At 39.4% G+C, this 22,990-nt stretch overlaps 1 protein-coding gene across 5 annotated transcripts in view; it reads left to right on the forward strand.

The window, feature by feature from the left end:
- Positions 1–22,990, forward strand: part of FGD4 (FYVE, RhoGEF and PH domain containing 4) — a 228,262-nt gene that overhangs the window by 119,511 nt on the left and 85,761 nt on the right. The window contains exons 1-2 of one of the 5 annotated variants that reach the window (XM_055573702.1): positions 5,295–5,576; positions 13,482–13,598. The exons of 3 other annotated variants lie outside the window; for them this stretch is intronic. Coding sequence is in view for 1 of the 2 variants with exons in the window: in XM_055573685.1 (XP_055429660.1) it covers positions 5,471–5,576 (106 nt within the window). In the remaining variant the exon portion in view is untranslated. Of the gene's footprint in view, positions 1–5,294; positions 5,577–13,481; positions 13,599–22,990 lie in introns of those variants that run through there. One more of the 5 variants, XM_055573685.1, reaches the window with a different exon arrangement.

Raw genomic sequence — 22,990 nt, forward strand, 5'->3', positions numbered from 1 at the left:
GGCATGGCCACAAAGAAACAAAACATCCCCCACGATTTCCTTAGCATGCATTCAAGAACTTATAGGCTTCACTTCATTAAGATTCAGAGACATACAAAATGGAAATTACACATCATTTGATTGGGTTTTTTAATTATAGTTTTTTTTAAGTCAATGAGGAAATCATTTTAATAACAAATTGATTTTATTAGATGATTATTAGAGTACTAAAGTGTGCAAAATAGATTAAGATTCATATTTCATTCTATGAAAATGGAGATTGTCTCCCAGTTAAATATCATTGGAGAATCAATTTGAGGATTTTACTCCTTAGTTAATAACTGAAAGTAAGAAGTACTTTAATTATTTTTTTCCAACTTCTTGTTCTGTTTGAACAAAGTGAAATACTAACTTTCACTTGGTATAATTGTCCTGTTTTTATATTGCCAAAATATATTTATCAGTAAATAATTATTTAAGCCAACTTTGCCATTAGTACATGGAAGTTTTCAATTATATATTAGATGATATGCTGCTGCTGCTGCTGCGTCGCTTCAGTCGTGTCCGACTCTGTGTGACCCCGTAGACGGCAGCCCACCAGGCTTCCCGTCCCTGGGATTCTCCAGGCAAGAACACTGGAGTGGGTTGCCATTTCCTTCTCCACTGCATGAAAGTGAAATGTCAAAGTGAAGTCACTCAGTTGTTTCCGACTCTAGCGACCCCATGGACTGCAGCCTACCAGGCTCTTCCGTCCATGGGATTTTCTAGGCAAAAGTACTGGAGTGGGGTGCCATTGCCTTCTCCGAGATGATATGCTAGGTAGCTGTAAACCAGATTACTGGGACAGGAGCTTCCCTGGTGGTCCAATGGTTAAGACTCTGCACTTCCACTGCAGAGGGCACGGGTTTAATCCCTGGTCAGAAAACTAAGATCCTGTGCTGCACAGCTTGGCCAGAAAAAAAATAAGCAAGGTCAGACAACTTCGTTCCCGCCCCTCTCCCCTCTTTTTTAGACATTATAAATTAGTAAATTTTAATTCAAGAAGCACAGGTTACATGTTAAAATTTTTGTTTTAGATCATTTACATTAGAAATGGTAAGCTATTGAAAATACTAGCTGCTACTGCTAAGTTGCTTCAGTCGAGTCCAACTCTGTGTGATCCCATAGACAGCAGCCCACCAGGCTCCTCTGTCCATGGGATTCTCCAGGCAAGAACACTGGAGTGGGTTGCCATTTCCTCCTCCAATGCATGAAAGTGAAAAGTCAAAGTGAAGTTGCTCAGTCGTGTCCGACTCCTAGTGACCCAATGGACTGCAGCCCACCAGGCTCCTCCGTCCAGGGGATTTTCCAGGCAAGAGTACTGGAGTGGGGTGCCATTGCCTTCTCCAGAAAATACTAGCAGCCTTTAATAAAAAGTAAACTAAGTTTAATATAGTGATAAAGCAAGTGGTTATGAAATACCTTGTGACTGGGAGAACTTTCTGACTTCCTTACTCAACAGAATTTGTAAAGAAATAACGACTCTACGAGGAGAAGTCTGATAGCAGGGTGACAGTCCACTTAAGTCTTTGTGCGTGCATATTAAGTTGCTTCAAAGTCTTTAATACATAACTAAAGTGAATAACTGAGTTGGTTAGCCTGGAGTTTAGATATTTTTCAAGACTGATGTCAATGACAAATAATCTTATTAATTAACTAAATTAAACATTAATTTGAAAGAACCTTTTAAATATATTGTTATAAACTTCATTGTTCACAAATGGACATTGTGTGGGGAGCTACTTAGGTTGCTTTTTAATTTTTCAAGATTTTTTAAAAAATCACAGGAAACAAATACAATGAACCAGTAATTATCTCTACTATTGATGATGAGAAAGGCAATAGATAATATCAAAAATCTTTGTTTTTTTTTAATTATTGGATAATTTATATACAGTAAAATTCACCCTCTTTAGGGTACAGTTCTGAGTTTTGACAATGCATACAGTCATATAACCAGCACAACAATGCAGATATGAAACATTCCCATCACCTTTGGCAATTCTGTTGTACCCTTTTGTAATCAAATCAGTTCTTCCACCCTCCTGCAACCTTGGATCTAGTTTTTGTCCCTGTGTGCTTCAGTACTTTGGCTACCTGATCTGAAGAACTGACTCATTTGAAAAGATCCTGATGCTGGGAAAGACTGAAGGTGGGAGGAGAAGGGGATGACAGAGGATGAGATGGTTGGATGGCATCACCGACTCATTGGACATGAGTTTGGGTAGCATCTGGGAGTTGGTGATGGACAGGGAGGCCTCACGTGCTGCAGTCCATGGAGTCGCAAAGAGTCGGACACAACTGAGTAACTGAACTGAACTATGCTTGCCTTTTCCAGAATGTCATATGGAATCTTAAATGTGTGGCATTTATTTATTATTTTTGGCTTCACTGGGTCTTCCTTGCTGCGTGTGGGCTTTCTCTAGTTGTGGGTGAGCAGGGCCTACTCTAAGTTGTGGTGTGTGGGCTTCTCATAGACTCAAGGCACCTGGGCTTCAATAGTTGCAGCACATGGGCTTGGTAGTTGTGGCTCTTGGGATCTAGAGCACGGGCTCAGTAGTTGTGACCCATGGGTTTAGTTGCTCTGTGGCTTGTGAAATCTTGTGGACCGGGATTGAACCCATATCTTCTGTATTGGCAAGGGATTCTTACTCACCGTGCCACCAGGGAAGTCCTCTAGTGTTTTAAGTTGGCTTCCTTACTAACACACATGCAAGTGTCCTTAGCTCATTTCTTGAGTGTTGTAAAGACAGATTTACCACAGTTTGCTTATTTATTCACTGATTGAAGGTCAATTGTGTATTTTCCAGCTCTTGGTAGTTATGAATAAAGCCTCTGTAAACATTCATGTACACATGTGTTGCCGATTCACATTGATATATGGGAAAAACCATCCCAATATTGTAAAGTAATTATCCTCCAATTAAAAGAAATAAAATTTTCATTTGCATGTTTCTGTTAATGTAAGTATTAGTTTCACTTGGGTAGGTACCTAGGCGTGTCATTGCTGGGTCATATGGAAGTGCTGGTTTAACTTTATAAGAAACTGCCATGGCTGCTCGGAGAAGGCAATGGCACCCCACTCCAGTACTCTTGCCTGGAAAATTCCATGGATGGAAGGGCCTGGTGGGCTGCAGTCCATGGGGTTGCTAGGAGTCGGACATGACTGAGTGACTTCACTTTATTTTTTCACTTTCATGCCTTGGAGAGGGAAATGGCAACCCACTCCAGTGTTCTTGCCTGGAGAATCCTAGGGACGGCAGAGCCTGGTGGGCTGCCGTCTATGAGGTCGCAGAGAGTCGGACACGACTGAAGCAGCAGCAGCCATGGCTGCTAGTGAGTAGCTTAAATTTAGTCACTAGTTTGTGGTAGATGCCGAATATAATTTCAGATTATCCGTTGAGAACAATAAGAGTCAATGATATTTTGTTTAAAACTGTAATTATCACTTCCTAGCTGCAAGTCAATGGCACCCCACCCCAGTACTCTTGTCTGGAAAATCCCATGGACGGAGCAGCCTGGTAGGCTGCAGACCATGGGGTCGCTAAGAGTCGGACACGACTGAGCGACTTCACTTTCACTTTTCGCTTTCATGCATTGGAGAAGGAAATGGCAGCCCACTCCAGTGTTCTTGCCCGGAGAATCCCAGGGACGGCAGAGCCTGGTGTGCCGCCGTCTATGGGGTCGCACAGAGTCGGACACGACTGAAGCGACTTAGCAGCAGCAGCAACAGCTACAAGTCATATTGTGGTTTTTACTATATAGATTCAAACATGAATTTTATTATATCTTTATTGTGCAAAAGAGAATTGAATTTCTTAAAGGTTATTATTTTACTAGTGTTACTGGCCAAGATTTTTAATCTGTTAAACCTAGGTTTCTCTTTTGCAGAATGGTAATTATTACTCCATACCTTACCTATACTATTTATTCCTTTTGCAGAAGAGCATTCTCTTTTGTAAAATATTGATAAATTATTACTACCTCACAGTGAGGATTTAATGAAATGCTGCATGGAAGGTGCTTACCAGAGCACCAGGCACAAAGTAAAGGTTAGCTATAAAAAAAGAAAAGGTGTTTGTTTGAAAACCAAACCAAAGATTATAATTTAAATATGGCTATCAAAATTCAGCAAGCACAAAATTGGAGCATTTTATGACAGGGAAACATTCTGCTTTTTGCATTACTGAAATTTGCCAAGGCTGAGTGACCTTTGGTATCAAATATAAAGAGTTTTCCTGACACAGTGAATTTTAAACAGACAGGTGAAGTTTGTGAAGGACATAAAAGGCAATTTTGGTGTTTTCTCTTTGACTCCTTTTCTCCATGTTGTAATTGTCTATTCATCCCTAATATGCAGGTTTCTTTTATTAAGAATTAAGTTGATAAGTCTACTTCCCGATGAGCCTTATCTGAGTGTGTAATACATAGTTCCCTCATACCACACCTTGAGTGTTTCCTACCTGCCCTGATATTAAGCAGTTCCTAAGCAGGTGCAATTGAGTCAGAGCTTTAGGCTGCCACTGAGTATAAAGTCTCTGCCCCAGAAGTTCTCCAAGTGTGGTTCCTGTAGTGTAGTCCCAGACCAACAGTGTCAGCATCACCTGGGAGCTTGTTAGAAATGCAGATTCTGGGGTTGAATTCAACTGAGATAGGACCAGGCAGTGTGAGTTTTAAAATTCCATCCAGATGATCTGGTGTGTGAGAACCACTGCATCTGGACACAGTAAAGGAGGGTTTTGGAAACACTTCTTTCAACTGTGAGAGTGATGTCTATAGCCTGTTACTTCATTGTAATTTTATACATATTTTAATTGACACTTTCTGATTTTTCAGGGCTATGAGAAATTTTGAAAGTACTGGTAAATGATATAAACTTATAAAGATATATAAAAATAAGTAAACAGTGCTCTGAAATCACATAAAACTTGGTTTCCTTAGGAAATTTATGAGTAGTAGTTATTCACCCTGCACCAAGGTCAGTGAACTATGCTAAAATAGAAAGTCTTCAGTGGCAAAATAGCATTTGAGATCTTTCAAAATGACATTTTAACATCTTAAGCCTGTGAATCCTGAATCTGTAAACCTCTTTGGTCCAGTGCATGGACCCAGTTCAAGTGGAAACAAACTGTTTTCATGTTGGCTTTTTTAGAGCATTACTAATAGTTCAGGAATTAGTCAGTTTATAAACTGTCCTATTCCCAAGTGTATTTCTAGTGCATTTTATGCTTCTATGAGCTTTCATTGTTGTTTACTGTAATAAATAGACATCTCTCCATCCTCATATACTTGGTCTTTTGAAGAACACTACAGCAACCCTCCTCTGGGGAGGAGTGGCGTATTATGCATGAGGTTGTCCGTGAGCAGTGAGGTCTGAGAAGGTCCTGAAGTAAGCAGTGCATCATCAGAGCTCCCGGCTGACCTGTGGCTGCGAGAGGCTTCAGAGCCGGGAATGAGATTTTATCACATGAACTTTAAAAGAGTAAAGCCAAATATTTTCTTATCAAACCAAAGTAGACTAATTTTCAGTATATATGAAATGATGTCCACTGATGACGGTAAGTAGTTTCATTTTCTAGTGTGTCTTTTCTCTTTTTTTTTTTCTCCCCTCGGTTTATGTGGGTCATTTTACAACAGGATGCTTAAAGAGCATGAAAGTTGCCGAGTTTGGTTTAAGTTAAGAATAAGATTCACATTATTTTTCAACTTTAACATTAAAATATGTGCTCTATTTATGGTTTCTGCTTCTTCCAGGAGGCTGTTTCTGGGTTAGCAAAATACAAGTTTAATAGTTCTCTTTCTCTGACTCATTCTTACTAACATTAGAAATTTGAAAATTTAGTCACTGACGGGAGGATGCAGAGAAAGAAAATCAGAGTTTTCTCTTTTTTTCTTTCATTTCTGGTGTGAACAAAGCTAAGAAATATTTGCTACTAAACATTTTCAAGTACTACTGCACAGAATACTGTTCTGTTCAAGCAAACAAATCATCCACCATCCCAGTCTTCTTGTTTTAGCAGAGTTCAGAAGAGTGAATATTACCTGCTTTTCAATATGAGATAACAAATAGAGACAGGCATGGAAGTATTTTTGTTGTTGTTAGTGGTATTCAGCCATCGTTTTTCTCCTCCAATATTCTGGAGTGTATTAATGAAAAATTGATTCTTTCAAAGAGGAATGAAACTCTATGAGGTAGAAATGTAATCATGTGACAGGAAATTTCTGCTAAAAATATTTTTTTTTAAACTGAGATGGGTTTAATTCTGTGATGCTATTTTCCCACTGTCTGCATGGATCTATTAACCTTCCTGAGGAATGTCTACACTGCTGTCTACACTGTTAAATAAAATGAACTGAACCTTAAAACAGGTAGTCTTCATAGTTTATCGGGATTCTTTTCCTTGCGGTGTCACTCTTTCCTTCTTTAGGCCTTGGGGGTTGGAGGGGGAGTGGGGAGGGAGTTGCACCGAGTATGGAAGTCCAAGGGTGGGGCTGGTCACAGTTCTGCAGCCAGGAAGCTGAGGCTCCCTCCTGCAGCTGCACAGTCTTGGCTGGCTCTTTTCCCAGGTTCTAGTAGTTGCTAGAGATTGAGTAACCCACTTCATGTCTGCCTTGGCTCCCTCCATTATCCAGGAAGAAGCCTCAGTTCCTTTGTAGGGGTTCTACTCTTCTTGCATAAAGTTTAAAGTTTTTGTGATCTCCACATGGTTTACCATCACACTCTAAACATGAATTTTTTTTTTTAAAGCAGCAAAGGGGAAGTATTTCCTTTCTCGGTTAGTGAATTCTTTCTTTCTCTGACACAACAGATGTTTCTTCTCATTACACCTTCAAATAGTTAAGAATCATTGGAGAGAAGTGCTACTCGAATTTTCTGCTCTAATGGACAACTCCCTATAGTGAGGGGCCACTATAAGTGTGGGTTTTAGAAGTTCCTTTTATGGTTTTTAAACTGAAAAGACAACAATGTAGCACTTCCTGCCCACACCACTGGTTATTTTATTGCTATTAAGTTGTTCAAGAAAAAGTTGAGTATGTGCATTTAGTGTACATATTATTTGTAAAAGTTTTATCTTTTTTTAATGACTTGAAGAAACTTTCCTTTTTAAAAACTTTTGCTTGTAGACAAACACATGAAAACTGAAGAGAAAAATGGAACATGAAGAATGATTCAATGGGAAGTATTTGTCAGTCTTTGCAGGAATGATAATATGGTTTTCATTCAAATGATATGTAAATTAAATTATAATTCAAGATTAAGATTTAAACCTGTACCCCAGTGTTCATCACAACACTATTTACAATAGCCAGGACATGGAAGCAACCTAGGTGTAAACTGACAGATGAATGGATAAAGAAGTTTGGAATATTAGTCAGCCATTAAAAGGAACTGATGAGGTAGATGAACTTAGAGTGTATTATACAGAGTGAAGTCAGAAAGTTCTAATGAGGCAAATGAACCTAAGAGCCTGTTATACAGAGTGAAGTCTATTAAAAGAAAGAGAAAGACAAATATCATATATTAATGCGTATGTATGGAATCTAGAAAGATGGTACTAATGAACTCATCTGTAGGGGAGTAGTAGAGATGCAGACAGAAAGAAAGAGTTGTGGACAGGGTGGGACGAATTGAGAGAGTAGCATGGAACATATACATTACCATATGTAAAATTAGATAGCCAGTGGAAGCTTCCTGTAATATACAGAGAGCTCAAATCTGGTGCTCTGTGACAACCCAGAAGGGTTGGATGGGGTAGAAGGTGGGAGGGAGGTTCAAGAGGGAGGGAATATACATATACCTATGGCTATTATATTCATGTTAATATATGGCAGAAACAAACACAATATTGTAGAGCAGTTATCCTCCAATTAAAAATAAATAAGTTAAAATAAAAATGGAGATAGGAGTCAAAGTCTGAGGGTCTTAATAAGGGTCAGATTTGGTGTGTAGGTTGGGGGATATAGAACTGGGACTCCTGGCAGTGGCAGCACTATGTGGGGACCAAAACACTTTGCAAAAAACCACTTAATGTTGTGACAGGCTTTTTTGTTTTGTAACGGTAAAGCTACAATTCTGAGGTGGCGGTAGTAGGGAAATGGTTTGAGGGGAGTGGGAAGGGAACTAGCTCAGAAACATAGCCAAGATCTAACATTAGGGAGAAAAAGCATTTACTAAATAACACAACGGAGAAGGCGATGGCACCCCACTCCAGTACTCTTGCCTGGAAAATCCCATGGATGGAGGAGCCTGATGGGCGCAGTCCATGGGGTCACTAAGAGTCGGATACGACTGAGCGACTTCACTTTCACTTTTCACTTTCATGCATTGGAGAAGGAAATGGCAACCCACTCCAATGTTCTTGCCTGGAGAATCCCAGGGACGGGGGAGCCTGATGGGCTGCCATCTGTGGGGTCATACAGAATCAGACACGGCTGAAGCGACTTAGCAGTAGCAAATAACACAAATTGTTGTCTTCTCTCTATGTCTCACTAACTGATATTTCTACCATTTGATGGATTGTCTCTCACTTTCAAACTACTTCCTCTATGTTAACAAATTTTAATTAAGAAAAAGCAGCACTTTGGGGCAGTAAGTACTGAGAAAGCATGAGCTTTCCCTGCTCCTCCCTCTCTTCCCCCAAATATGCTATAAAGGTGAATTCTACAAGCTTGGCAGCCTGCCAGGGCTAAGCAGAAAGATGGCTTAATCAGTAAGCTAGAAGAAGCCAGCTAATATTTTACCTTGTGTCCTCCTCATCCTTTTTTGTTTGCTTGTTTTTTAATTGTAATTTCTCTTTGTTATTTCCTAGTCTTCAGCAGAAACTGGGAGAATTAGAGGAGGTGGCTGTATCCATGTTTTTTAGAAAATTAATATGGGGACAGCAAAAGACCTTTCGAGAAGTAGTTTACAATGTTAAGAAGCAATTAACAAAGCATAATAGACATTCTGTGTGTGTAGGTGTTGCTTGTCATATGTCAAGCAGTATACTTCCCATTTCTTTAATCCCCATAGCAGCACTATATGAGACTGGCATTGTGATTATATCTATTTTATAAACAAGGAAAGTGATGCTTAGGCAGGTTGAGAAATTTGTTCAAGATCACATGGCTAACATGTGATGGAACCAGGAGGCAAATCAGAATTTCATGCTACAGCTCATCCTCTTAGCTCCTATGCTACTGGGTCAGGAGTTTGAGGCCACAAGCAACAACCAGGGAGGGTTTGAGGAAGTTTCCCCAGGAGGACTCCAAAACGTAGGGAGAAAGGGAACTTTTTGCTTTTATGCAGAATGAGAACTTATGTGTTAAAGAGGAGTGTTGGGCTCTTCAAGAACTAGGAACCTGGACACATTTGAGTTTAAGACAGACATCAGAAAAATACTTTTAATTTTCTTATGGAACCTATTAAAGTGAAAGTGTTGGTTGCTCAGTCATGTCTGACTCTTTGTGACCTCATGGATGTTGCCTTGCTAGGCTCTTCTGTTCATGGAATTCTCCAGGCAGGAATGCTGGAGTGGGCAGTCATGCCCTTCTCCAAGGGATCCTGCCAACCCAGGGATCAAACCTGGATCTCCTGCTTTGCAGATGGATTCTTTATCATCTAAGCCACCAGGCAAGCCCCATGGAACCTATATTCACCTTTTATTCAAAATAAACTTGTGAGGAGAGTTTCGGGGGAGAGGGAGAATGTTTTGAGTTTGATGCTTACTGCTAATAGAGCAAATGGACTTAACTAATGTAAAACATTTTTAGCAAATATACAATTTTCTGATGTATTTAGTTGTAGCAGATATTTCTCATATTCTGGGTATTATAATCCCAGAATATGAAATTATAATTATATTTCTATATGTAATTATGTTACTCTATATATAGACTATATATAATTATATGCAGAATATTAATATACAGAATATATAATTATATTTATAATTCCAACATCTCCTGGAGTAATATTAATATAACCAGCTTGGAAAAGACTAGGATTAAAAATAAATTCTCTACCCCACTTAGAACTCCCTAAAATCCAGTCTACAGATAGGCTGGCGTACATCTAGTGAGGTACAGTTGTCCCTAGGTATCTGCAGGGGACTTCCTGCAAATACCAAAATCCAGGGATACGCAAGTCCCTTACATCAAATGGCATAGTACAATCAGCACCCAGGACGCACAGCTTCTGTGTTCTAGGATACAGACAGCTGGACTGTACTTTCACTCTGTTTCTCAGTTTATCTGAGTATCTGTCTCTTCTTGAGGGAGATTTTCATTTCTTCTACTTTCAGCTGCATAAAACTGAGTATTATCTCTACTTGAGGTGAGATTTCATTTGTTTTGCTTTTAGCTGTTTCAGAAAAGACTATGTTAGTTCAAGCACTGAAATAAAGGACTGTGTTAGTTATTCCAACTATCAAATTCAACCAGGTTCAAGTCACTGTGATCTGAAATTGGTGGTAATTTCAATTGGTGGGGTCGTTTTTAAGAAAGGGATTTAAAGTCTTTTTATTATGAAGAGTATATAACAAGTGTGCAGAAAGTTCAGAAAGTTGAGAGACAAAATCATCTATTGTTCCACCATCCCCAAAGTTCAGTTCGGTTCAATCACTCAGTCATGTCTGACTCTTTGTGACCCCAGTCGCCTGCAGCACGACAGTCATCCCTGTCTATCACCATATCCTGGAGCTTGCTCAAACTCATGTCCATCGAGTCAGTGATGCCATCTAACCATCTTATCCTCTGTCATCCCCTTCTCCTCCTGCCTTCAATCTTTCCCAGCATCAGGGTCTTTTGTAGTGAGTCAGCTCTTTGCATCAGGTGGCCAAAGTATTGGAGCTTCAGCTTCACCATCAGTCCTTCCAATGAATATTCAGGACTGATTTCCTTTAGAATTGACTGGTTTGATCTCCTTGCAATCCAAAGGACTCTCAAGAGTCTTCTCCAATACCACAGTTGAAAAACATCAATTCTTCCGCGCTTAACTTTCTTTATAGTCCAACTCTCACATCCACACATGACTACTGGAAAAACCATAGCTTTGACTAGACGGACCTTTGTTGGCAAAGTAATGTCTCTGCTTTTTAATATGCTGTCTAAGTTGGTCATAGTGTTTCTTCCAAGGAGCAAGTGTCTTTTAATTTCATGGCTGCAGTCACCATCTGCAGTGATTCTGGAGCCCAAGAAAATAAAGTCTGTCACTGTTTCCATTGTTTTCCCATCTATTTTCCATCAAGTGATGGGACCAGAGGCCATGATCTTCGTTTTTTTAATGTTGAGTTTGAAGCCAGCTTTTTCACTCTCCTGTTTCACTTTCATCACGAGGTTCTTTAGTTCCTCTTTGCTTTCTGCCATAAGGGTGGTGTCATCTGCATATCTGAGGTTATTGATGTTTCTCCTGGCAATCTTGATTCCAGCTTTAGTTTCATCCAGCCTGGCATTTCACATGATGCACTCTGCATATAAATTGAATGAGCAGTGTGACACTGCTCCTTGCTGTACTCCTTTCCCAATTTGGAACCAGTCTGTTGTTCCATGTCCAGTTCTAACTGTTGCTTCTTGACCTGCATACAGATTTCTCAGGAGGCAGATAAGGTTGTCTGGTATTCCCATCTCTTTAAAAATTTTCCATAGTTTGTTGTGATCCACACAGTCAAAGGCTTTGGCGTAGTCAATACAAAAATCCCCAGAGTACTTTCATATTAATAGGTATTCAGTGTGCTGGGCCTATTGGTACGCAGTGGGGATACATAAGAAAGCAAACAAGTGATGATCTGTGCTCTCTTGGAGCAAATGGACCATCAAACATACAAACAAAAAAATACAAGATGGGAAAATAGGACTGTGTGCATAATGGGCTGTGGGAGCACATGATTTGGGGATGTATCAGTAATGCTGAGATTTAGGGAATTAAGAAGTCAACTTCATGGAATGGGGAAATATGAGGGAAGGCATATTTAAAGGATTCTAGGCAGAAGGAGGGCTTCCCTTTTGGCTCAGCTGGTAAAGAATCCGCCTGCAATGCGGGAGACCTGGGTTCGATCCCTGGGTTGGGAAGATCCCCTGGAGAAAGGAAAGGCGAAATGTGCAAAGTTTCCAGAAGAGAAACCACAAGGTCTCTCATGTTATGTGACACATAAGCAGTTTGGTATGGCCTCATTTTAGACTGTGGGGAGGAAAGCTGACTGAAGAAGGTACGGATGGTGAAGTTTCCAATATCATGTCCTGTTTCTGCTTAATGTAAAGATCACTTAATATAAAGTGGGGACAATTGGAATGACAGTATTGCGTGCTTACATGGATTCAAATATGTATAATTGTAACATAATAAAGATAAAAATTTGTTTAAAATTAAGAAAAGAAAGATTTAAACCTGAACAATTTTCCTTAGACACTGGAATGCCATTCATTCATAAAATAAAAAGGATTTTTCCTAGATGCTTACCGCTCTATTAGTCTTCTTTACTCTGTACTATTTCATATATATAAAATCAAAGCTAATTAAAAAAAAATTTATTTTTAAAATTTTACTTTGACTGTGCTGGGTCCTTGTTGCTCCATGGGCTTTTCTCTGGTTGTGGAGAGCAGGGGCTACGCTTTAGTTGCAGTGTGCAGGTTTCTCATTGTGGTGGCTTCTCTTGCTGTGGAGCAAGGGCTGTACGGTGTGCAGGCCTCAGTAGTTGCAGCACCTGGGCTCTAAGAGCACAGGCTCAGTAGTTGTGGTGGGCTTAGTTGCTCTGCAGCATGTGGGGTCTTCCTGGATCAGGGGTGGAACCCGTGTCTTCTGCATTGGCAGGTGGACACTTTACCACTGAGCCAGCAGGGAAGTCCAGGAAGCTAATTTTTAAAAAAAAAACATTTATTTTTAGTTTGCTGTACTGGGTCTTACTTGTGACATGTGGGATCTAGTTCCTTGATCAGGGATTGAACCTGAACCCCCTGCATGGGGAGCAGAGAGTCTTCGCTACTGGACCACTAGGGAAGCCCACAAATTTTTATTGGTCTGAAATATATTTTTGAAGGTCTTCACTCTGATTTAAATACATTTTCTAACTTATTCCTTCTGACAGTCCCTGTTAAGCCCTGTTCAGATCAGACCCTTCTAAGGATTTTTCCTCTGCTAATTGACCCAAGATCTGTAGTTTTTAAGTCATATCTTGAAGCAGGCCACAGGAAAGTGCCTCTGAGAAGAAAAATAATGTTAGTCATGGAAGTTGGTCATTCTGCATGGTGGTTATGATAACTTAGCCTGGGGAAAAACTCTCTTTCTTCTCTTAAAAAAACCCCTAAACCAGTTCTCCATGTCATTATGTAGTAACCATTACTTCTTATGCTCAAGCCTAAAACTAGTCTTCTTGAATCTTTTTTTCCTCTCCCTAGTCTGTCAATCCAGTCTGTCAGTCAGTCTTGCTTTGAAAGATATCAAACTTTTCTTTGGATTATTAACCTCTTGAACTCTGTTCTCCGCCCAGCAGCCTGAGTACTCCTTTTAAAATGGAAAGCACTCCATCACTCTTCTTGAAACTAAGAAATTCAGAGAATAGTTTGCATGAAGAAAATTGTGGCAAGATGAAGAGAAACTATTTAAGGTATTTTGCTAAGTTCCAAGGGTGTACTCCCTTCCCTTTTTTGTTTTTCTTTTTTTCCCCTCCTCTGTTTAAGACATTTAGCTCTTTGAAATTCTCCCGTTAGGAAAATGATAGGAAAAGAAAGGAGATAGAATAAAATGTAGCAGTTTAGAAATGTTTCCTCTTCAACAGTTCTTGTAAAACTTGATTTGAAAGGGTAGAAAACCAGTAAAAGCAGTGATTGTGCATGACAGGTGTCATAGTATAGGTAAAAAAAAAATGTGTGTGTGGAGAATAGAAAAGGAGGGGCAACTGACTGTTCTTTTGACTCAGGGAAATTTTCTCAAAAATGGTGACATTGAAACTAGATTAATGTGCTTAAAGATAGACTATTGAGCTAAGGGAACCGATATGCAAAATCATACAGACATGAAAAGAGGTATAGTGTGTTACAGGAATGGAGAAGATCAGAATGTGGATAGAACATTAGGGGTGCATGACTGTGAGTAGGCAGATATGAAGCCTTTACAGGCTTATGTCTGATGATTAAGGGTCCTGTTTGGAAACAATGGAGAGTTTTTCCTATAGATCTTTCAGTACTATTATAGAATTTTAAACAAGAGCGTAATAAGATTGGTTTCATCACTGAGTGAATAAACTTTTTCTTTGTAGTTAGACATAACTAAATATGACTTATGTAATACAGCTTTAAAATTCAGAATTAGGGAAATGGTTATATTTGATACATTGGATTATTTTTCTTCCTAACTTCCTTCTTCTAGCAACCAAAAAATACATACAAGAAATAAAAGATAAGCTAGATCAGTATTTGCTTTTTAAGTTTTGCATGACTTGGAACAATCCCCCACAGTGTTAGAAGCTAAACACACCATGCTGTTGTGCTCCTGGTCTAGAAATGTAGCCTGGGGAAAAATATGAGGCCTGCTGGTCTGATTACGCAGCCAGGAATAAGGAAAGCAAATATCGACATAAGCTGTTAAGCATTAAAATTTGAGTCAAATGATGTTTATGTTAATATTTGTCTTAAAAGTATCAAGATAAAAAGAGTTGGAATAGATCACAGATTGTCACCATGCCCTTTTTGGAAAACCACCTACCTTGTCAGATTTTTTAAAAAACTGTCAGTAATCGAAGTCTGCATCTACCTGTGATCTGTGCCTGAGCAATAAGCACTAGAGCAGTAAAAATTTCTGAACTTAGTTTTCAGAGAGCATTAGGCTGGAATGTTTTGGGTGCTGGAAAACAGGTTTAGAGAAATCAGGTTCAGAAAAATAAACTAGAAAAGCAGATACAAAATGAATGAAAATCAAACTAGGTCAGGAAGGATTTGCTTATGAAAAGGATGTATCTTCCCCTTTGTGTAGAGAAATAGTAGTCCAGTCTTGGTTGCTGTAATTGACATTGTGAAAAACAATTCTGTTTGGTTTTAGCAACATCCTTGTCAAACCTTATGAAACATTTTGGCCAGTTTGATTTTCGTCTTCTTTCTGGACCTGCAGATAAATTTATTGTGAATAAATGGAAAATAGTTTGGCAGTGGGTAAAAAGGAAGAGGAAAAGCCAAGATTCTGGTTAATTTATAAACCAGACATCTTGAATAAATGAGCTGGCTATAGCTCTTAGGAGAAAAACCATCTTTTGCCCTTCAGGTTCATTTCTTACATCTGTTTTTATTTCTTCAGAGTTTATGAAGTCAAAAAAATTTTTTAATTTTATTATTTTCAGAAGTCTCTTCTTCCATAGCGAAGTTTGCCATACTCTCCATCAGCCAGAAATAATCTCCTTCTTCTGGATTCTCAAGTTAGCTTTTCATGTAAACCCAGCGGGTGTCTTTTTTTTTTTTTCCAGTACCAGGTTCTAAAATGAGATAATCTTTATCAACCAGATGTTGAAGAGGGCCTCACGCTCAACACATAAGTTTTGGCTATGACTTACACAGGAGTCAATTGATGCTGCAAGCCTAAACCAGTTCTGTTAAAATTTTAGTCTTCATGGAATCCATGTTTTGTGATATAAATTTGGTGGAACTTCAGCTCAACAGCTTAAAATCATGAAATTTATTTCATACAGCTTCCACTGAATATACTAATTTGATCCAAGCCTGTTACCAGGACACCAGGAATAGTGGTTCTCAACCTTGATGGCACATTGGAATCACCTTGGAAGCTTTAAAACACACTTATACCTGGGTCCCAACCCCTAGAGTTTGTGATTTCATTGGCTTGGGATTCAGCCAAGGTATTATAGTTTTCTTTTCTAAAGCTCCACAGGTGATTCATGGTTGAGCAGCACTGACCAAAAAGCATGACCTGTTGGCTTATTAATTCACATGCAGTAGATTCCTGGGGAAGATAGTTTTTGTGAAAAATGGGAAGGCAACTGCAACTGAATTACAAGGATGCTGGGCATGTGGGATTTAGACCAATAACAAACCAAAGATTATACCTTGTAACATTGTTAATTTACCAAATACATCCCAGGGTCATCTGTAACCCCAAATGTGCTAGATCAATTGTGCCACCAGTGAGTTTCCTGAAACCTAGAGGTTTTTCCTTGCCTGGGATCACATTGCTAGCTGGGGATGGAACCAAGATTAATTTTGGAAAATGATAGTACGAATGTATTATAACATAGTGCTATAATAATAGTGTTATAATATAACAATAGTGTTATAATATCAATAATAGTGTTATCATATAATATCATAACATTTATAGTACTAATTCGTGGTTTGTTGCCTTGATTATTTAGGTCAAGTTTTGCAAACCTTTTCTGTAAAGGGCCAGATAATAAATATTTTGGGCTGTGCAGGCCATATGGTTTCTGTTATAGATACTTAACTCTGTCAACCTAGCAAAAAGCATCATAGACAGTATACACAAGAAGGAGTGTGGCTGTATTCCAATAAAACTTTATTAGCTCTTAACTTTTACTTCCAACCCACAGTTATAATCAGTCTTCAGGTAGGGAAAAATGTTGGCCTGTATTCCATTTATGAAGAAGAAATATACTTTAGGCCTTTGAAGTCTGTAGCAAGTTGTGATTGCTGGATTTAGTAGAATTTTTGAATGGAATAGAGACCTGATTCCCTGAGGTTATTTATTATTATCTTAATTTCTTAGAGTAGATACCAAGACTTTATTTAAAAACTCAAAATATTTCTTAAACTTGGTCTTGTGACAAATAGGGGGTCATTAACGATTTAAAGGGTATGTTTAGTTTCTCAGATCAATATTTCACTTCATTTGGATTTAAGATCACTGTAGTGCTTGTATGTTGTTAATGGAATCTTTGGCTAAGCAGATTGAATACTAAGGAGTCCTCATAGCCCCGGAAATACTGGAAATACAGTTCCAAATCATGAGCTTATTTCCAGTGCAAAATACAAACAAGCCTGACAGGGCCATAAGTTGTAGAGGAAAGAACACTGACCTCGGAATCAAAAACCTTGTTGTGACTCTTGGATTTATCACTGTTTACTAACCTTACTTTCTAACCTTTATTAACCTTACTTTCTTCAACCATAATATGCAGATATCTGTCCTACATACGTTTTATGGATGCTGAAGGTGAAGACTGCTGTTACTTTTCACATGGTATGACATACGTGGAAGTGCCTCATTGAAGAGGCCTGGGTCAGGTTTAGCAGAAGAGACTGCTGTGTAGCTGAAAGCTAAGGAAGACTAGACTAGCATGGAATGAGCCTAAGGGACTCTACCTATTGGTTTCCAGAGGGAATAATCTAAGAGTCTACTAAAGAGACTTATCCTAGAGCAAAGATAACGGAAATTGAAAGACTGAAGAACAAGTAAGGAGGTGGTTCAAAGCTGGGAAAAGGGAAATCTGGGAGTCTGTCTCTGTTCAGTGACTCCAAATAAGATTCTCACTCTTGCATTTTTCTTAATCTAGTATGATTTTTTTTTTTTTTTAATGTCTTGGGTATTTGTAAGCTCCTGGCTGCACAGTATTCGTTGAAATAGAGGCACAGAGTCAGGGCTAATAGCTATACTATAACAGATGTAATCACTTTGTTACTTGCTGAGTGAAAACCAAAAGATAATCAACTAGAGTCACTGCCCAGAAGGTACTTACGAACTATATGTAGATATGACATCTATCACCAGCCTAGTCACTTAACACCACCTCAGTTGACTCATCTTTGTCATGGACACTAAAATGCCTTGTTGTTTAGTTGCTAAGTTGTATCCAGCTCTTTTGCCAGTCCATGGACTGTAGCCCTCCAGGCTCCTCTGTCCATGGGATTTCCCAGGCAAAAATACTGGAATGGCTTGCCATTTCCTTCTTCAGGGGATCTTCCCTACCCAGGGATTGAGCTAAGTGTTTACTAAATAGTGCGCATTTGTCTGCTAGGCTGTGGGATTTTGCAGGTGAGAGGAAGAGAGATGGAGAGAATGGAAAGGAAGTAGAAGTAGAATGGCAGAATTACACAGTGTCATTTCATCTGATTTTTTTTTTAAAGCTGAAGGCTACTCCAGTTTTAGATTCCATGTGCAGGACTCAAGCATCCTGGATCTGACCCTAATGCTGCTTTTGTGGTCAGCACATTGTGGGATTGTGCAGCATTGAAGCTGGGGACAGTAGGGTCATGTCTAAAAGCCAAGGCCAGGCTGGAGTTTTAGTTCATAATTTGAGAGTTATGGTCATGTGGGCAGCCAAAAGGATTATCAGGAAGTCAGGAGCAGTGGAGTTAGGAAAGTATGGGAAGTAGCCTGAACAATAGTTGTTAGAACTGGAGGAGTCCCTGGGGTAATTTGTCCCAAAATGTGTTCTAAGCGCCACGAGATTTTCAGTTGTAATAAATGATAAAAATGTTTCCTGGACATATACTGGGTTCAAAGTTAAACAGGTTTTTGTTTTCGTTTTTTACTGTAGGGCTCTTGATGCCTCAATATGCCTATTGGTATCATGAGTCTGCAAGATAAAACTGTCAAATTTGGCAGGTCACAAATATTTCATATAGAATCATGATTAGTTGGTTGGTTGTAGTGGAGTGGTAGGGGGGGAATTGAGAGACCTTTTTCACAGGATGCACTTTGGTGAAAGTTGTCCTAGGACATGTGACACCTCCTGTGAAGACTGCTGTTACTTTTCACCTGGGCTCTTTCATGGACTTCTGTGAGCCCTGTGGAGTCCTGAAGGAACCCACAAACACCCAGAAACTTGGCCTTGCTCTCCATAAGTGCATTTTCCTTCCCTCCAGCCTAATCCCTTGACTGATATTTGTTATTATTGATAAAATTAAGGAAATCAGCCCTTCTGAAGAAAGACAAGTGATTAACCCATAATTACTGGGACAAAAAAAAAAAAAAAAAACGGGTCAGAGTCTCTTTTAACTGACTTTGCATGGGGCAAATAGGCTTTTCCTTCCCCTTTACCTTAACAAGCATTGAAATGATATTTTAAAGAAAATTTCAGAGGGAATATATCTGAAAAGTTTAACAATGAGATTGGAAAATGAGGCAGGTGGAGTGTTAAGATTGGCCAAACCTAATGAGTGAACAGGGCAGACTGTTCTTCCTGCACAGTCTCACAGACTCCTAAAATATTGCATGCAGAACTCTAATCTTCTTGCATTCTTAAAGTGAAAGGCACTGTTTCCCTGACAGTTAGTCAGGAGCCTAAGTAAGTGTTGTCCTTTCCTCCTCTCTGTCCCTCCCTTCTTAAGTCAGTCCCTTACTAATTCTGTCCTTTCCATCCTCTGCCATTGCTGATAGGGTACATGGTCCAGTTGCCTCCTAATGGCAGTTAGCAAAGGGATGGGGGCAAGGGGACTGACACCTATGGGACTATACATATCTCTTTCAAAATTAGCCAAGGGTAAGAATTATGTCTTATTTGTCCTCCTGTCCCCAGTAATTAGCAGAGTTCCTGGCACTTTTAATTAGGGAGTTCTCGCTTAGTACCTGTAAGGAGGAACCAAAGAAAAAAAGACTAAAGTAGAAGGTTTTGTTATTCATTTTGCAGTTGACCATTGGATATTCTCAGAGCTTATAAACGCAGTTTGTACTTTGGAGGCATAAAGATGAGAGCTATTAAATACTGAATTTAAGGGGTTATGGGCAGTTAAAGGTGCTTTTCAGAAAATGATTGTTAAAAACTAGTGATTGTGAGTAATGTAAAATGGAGGGAAAATGAAAAAAGTTATGGAATCCAGGATATGTATTTATAATCATGGTAAAAGGTGAAGATTAATCATTAAATTGTTTGGGATTGAAATAATCTACAGTAAGTTCTACTCTGCGTCAAATGTCAGGCTCAAGGAATTCCCTGCAGTCCAGTGGTTAAGACTCTGCACTTTGACTGCTGAGGTTCAATCCCTGGTTAGGAAACTTAGATTTCACAAGCCTCATGGGGCAGCCAAAAAAAAAAAAATCAGATATCACATTGTCATTACTAATACTGTTATGTTTAATGTACCAGGCCACTTATTTGTAAATAATTCATTATTGTATTAATTTGCAAAGGAGTCATTAACTGGTCAGAATTTATCCAAAATGGCCTATTGGGAATCCCTGAAAATAGCAGAGACACTGAAACAAATGGCAGCTGCTAGTAAGCAAGCATGAGCAAGTGCTGGTAAATCAAATTCAGGCCTTGGTAAGGGTAAATATAAGAATTCCAGGCATAGGCGGAGGCAAAAGGGAAGGGCCTTAAGAGATTAGAGCGAGGAGAGAGTAAAGATCTGGTCCCCTGATCCACTACCCTGACAGTTATATAGCTGTGAGTATTATATGGGTTATAAATATAATAGCAAATAGTTATATAGCAATTATCATGTGCTAGCTACTGCTCTAGTACTTTCACTAGAATTAAATCATAATTTTCACAGCAACCTTATAGGAGGGGTCCTTATAAGAGGGGTACTATTGTAAATTTTATGAATTCTCATTTACAGATAAAGAAATTTATGTAAGTCAGTCACCCAACTATTAAATGGTAAAGCCAGGATTTGAACCTAGGCAAATGAGAGTTGTATGACAGAGGTACCCTGAAGAATGATTAAATTTCTGGAAAGGTGTGTTTGCATATGTGCTAAGTTGCTTCAGTTGTGTCCGACTCTTTGCAACCCAGTGGACTCTAGTCTTCTAGACTCCTCTGTCCATGGGATTCTCCAGGCATGAATACTGGAGTGGGTTATCATGCCCTCCTTCAGAGGATCTTCCTGATCCAGGGATTGAACACCCATCTCATGTCTCCTGCATTGGCAGGTAGGTTCTTTACCATTAGTGGCACCTGGAAAGCCCAAGGGTGTGTTTAGTAAACTAGCTGTAAAACTAGTACAACTGGACCAGAAACAGCCATATGTTATGCTTCTGGGGATCAAGGAAAGTTGCCTAGGTGTGCATGTGTGCAGCATCTGATCAGATAGATGATCCTATGGGGAAATCTAATACCAGTTAGCAGGCCCATCTGCACATTAATATACTTAGAGGTCTTTCATGGTATTTTCATCAGCTTCAAAACTTAAAACTGTTATAAACCTTAGACTCTGGTAAAAAGTGTGATGACTTCAAAACTCAGCACTTACTTGATTAGCTTGGACAGCTTCTCAGGGATATTTCTCATTGTCACTACAGCAGTAACGCAGGATGTTTTGATAAATCTAGGGCTCAGCTTCTTCCACTTGGTTATAAGGAAGAAGGAACCAAGAAATGGGTGTTATTATAAATTGGATAACATCATAGAATCAATGAACATGCATCTGAGCAAACTCTGAGAGATAGCTAAGGATAGGGAAGCCTGGCTTGCTGCAGTCCATGAGGTCCCAAAGAGTAAAACATAACCTAGCCACTGAACAACAAATAAATTAGCAGCACTTTATCCGATAAAGCACAGCAGGCTATGAACCTCCTCCAGCTCAAATGGTGTCGACTAGAACTGCCCTTTGCAAGTAGGCAAAAAGAACAACATGTAATTGATTGTGGTTTGTCTTTACTCTCACCTTCCGCTTTGGTCATGGCTGTAGACACAGAGTAGTTTTTTTTGTGCTTTAAATAGCAAGAGTTTTTCTGTAATCTTGACCAACATTCTTTGTTAACTATGGCCAAAAGGGGAACCTCCATCAGTGTATGGTTGGGGGTGGAAAAACTGCCTCTAGTTCCCTTGCCCACGCAGGATGATGCAGAGGAAGTTTGGTCTCTACCCAAAATAACACTATACCAAAGCACAACAGAACACACTGATCAAGCAGCCCCAGCACCAACCCAGAAGGCATGGTGGAATGTGATTTCAGCACTTTCTGTGTGGGGATTCATGGCACCTAACACATGGTCACTCTGAAAGTGGGGAGTGGGATTCAGACCCCTAGAACTCATGATTGAATTGTAGTGATATATGCAGTCTGCTGTATTGGGCTTTCCAGGTGGCTCAGGGGAAGGAATCCACTTGCCAATGCAGGAGGTGCAGGTTGGATCCCTGGGTCGGGAAGATCCCCTGAAAAAGGAAATGGCAAGCCACTCCAGTATTCTTGCCTGGGAAGTGCCATGGCTAGAGAAGCCTGACAGGCTACAATCCATGGAATTGCAGAGTTGGATATGGCTGAGCGACTGAACAGTAGCCGTAGCATATGTACATATACATAACAGGTACCATGATTGTGGGCCTCATCTATAAGCTCAAAACTTCCATCAAAACTGGAACTCAATCTTAGTGAGTTGTGTTTCAGTTCATCTAATAAAATTTTAACTTTGAAAGGATTAGTCACTATAGCAGTCTTTAGAAATTTTATTAACATTTCCATTACTTTTGAGTAGCAAAAATTTAATAAAATTATGAAACATGTTTCAGGAAAATAAACTGTTACTAGTTTGAAAACAAATCATTTTTGTGTTTTCAGAGGCTGCATTTATTTTATCTCATTACATATATTGCTGGATTTGCCTTAGATACAGTAGTAACAGTTACCTTTATACATATTTTATTTGTAGCATAAAGCAGTGTGTATTGCTGATCGTATTTGTTACACCAGATGTTTTGCTGTTCACACTGTCCACACTGTTTGCTGAATCCAGGGTAGGCAAGGCTCGAGGTAAGAGGCTGGAAGGAGATTGAGGAGCCGTAGGAAGTACAGACATGAATATTCTCTCCTGGCTGGCATGGCAGCCATAATACAGCCTCTCTCTGGCCAATGCAGCATCTGTAGCAGCAGCCATAACATAACCATAAATAGCCATAACATAAACTCATATGACGTAACCATGATGTCACTCCAGTGTAGACTGATGCAGCAGCAGCCAGGGCTTCCAGGGTGAAGTTCTTACAGGTGTACCGCAAAAAGTAGCCCGTAACCAAGCTAGTACCTCATGACACGCATGCAGTTCTGTAAGTGATCTCAGCCATACATAACCGTGCAGAGTCATTGCTTACAGAAC

This window comes from Bubalus kerabau, chromosome 1 (assembly GCF_029407905.1).
Source record: "Bubalus kerabau isolate K-KA32 ecotype Philippines breed swamp buffalo chromosome 1, PCC_UOA_SB_1v2, whole genome shotgun sequence".
NCBI lineage: Eukaryota > Metazoa > Chordata > Mammalia > Artiodactyla > Bovidae > Bubalus > Bubalus kerabau.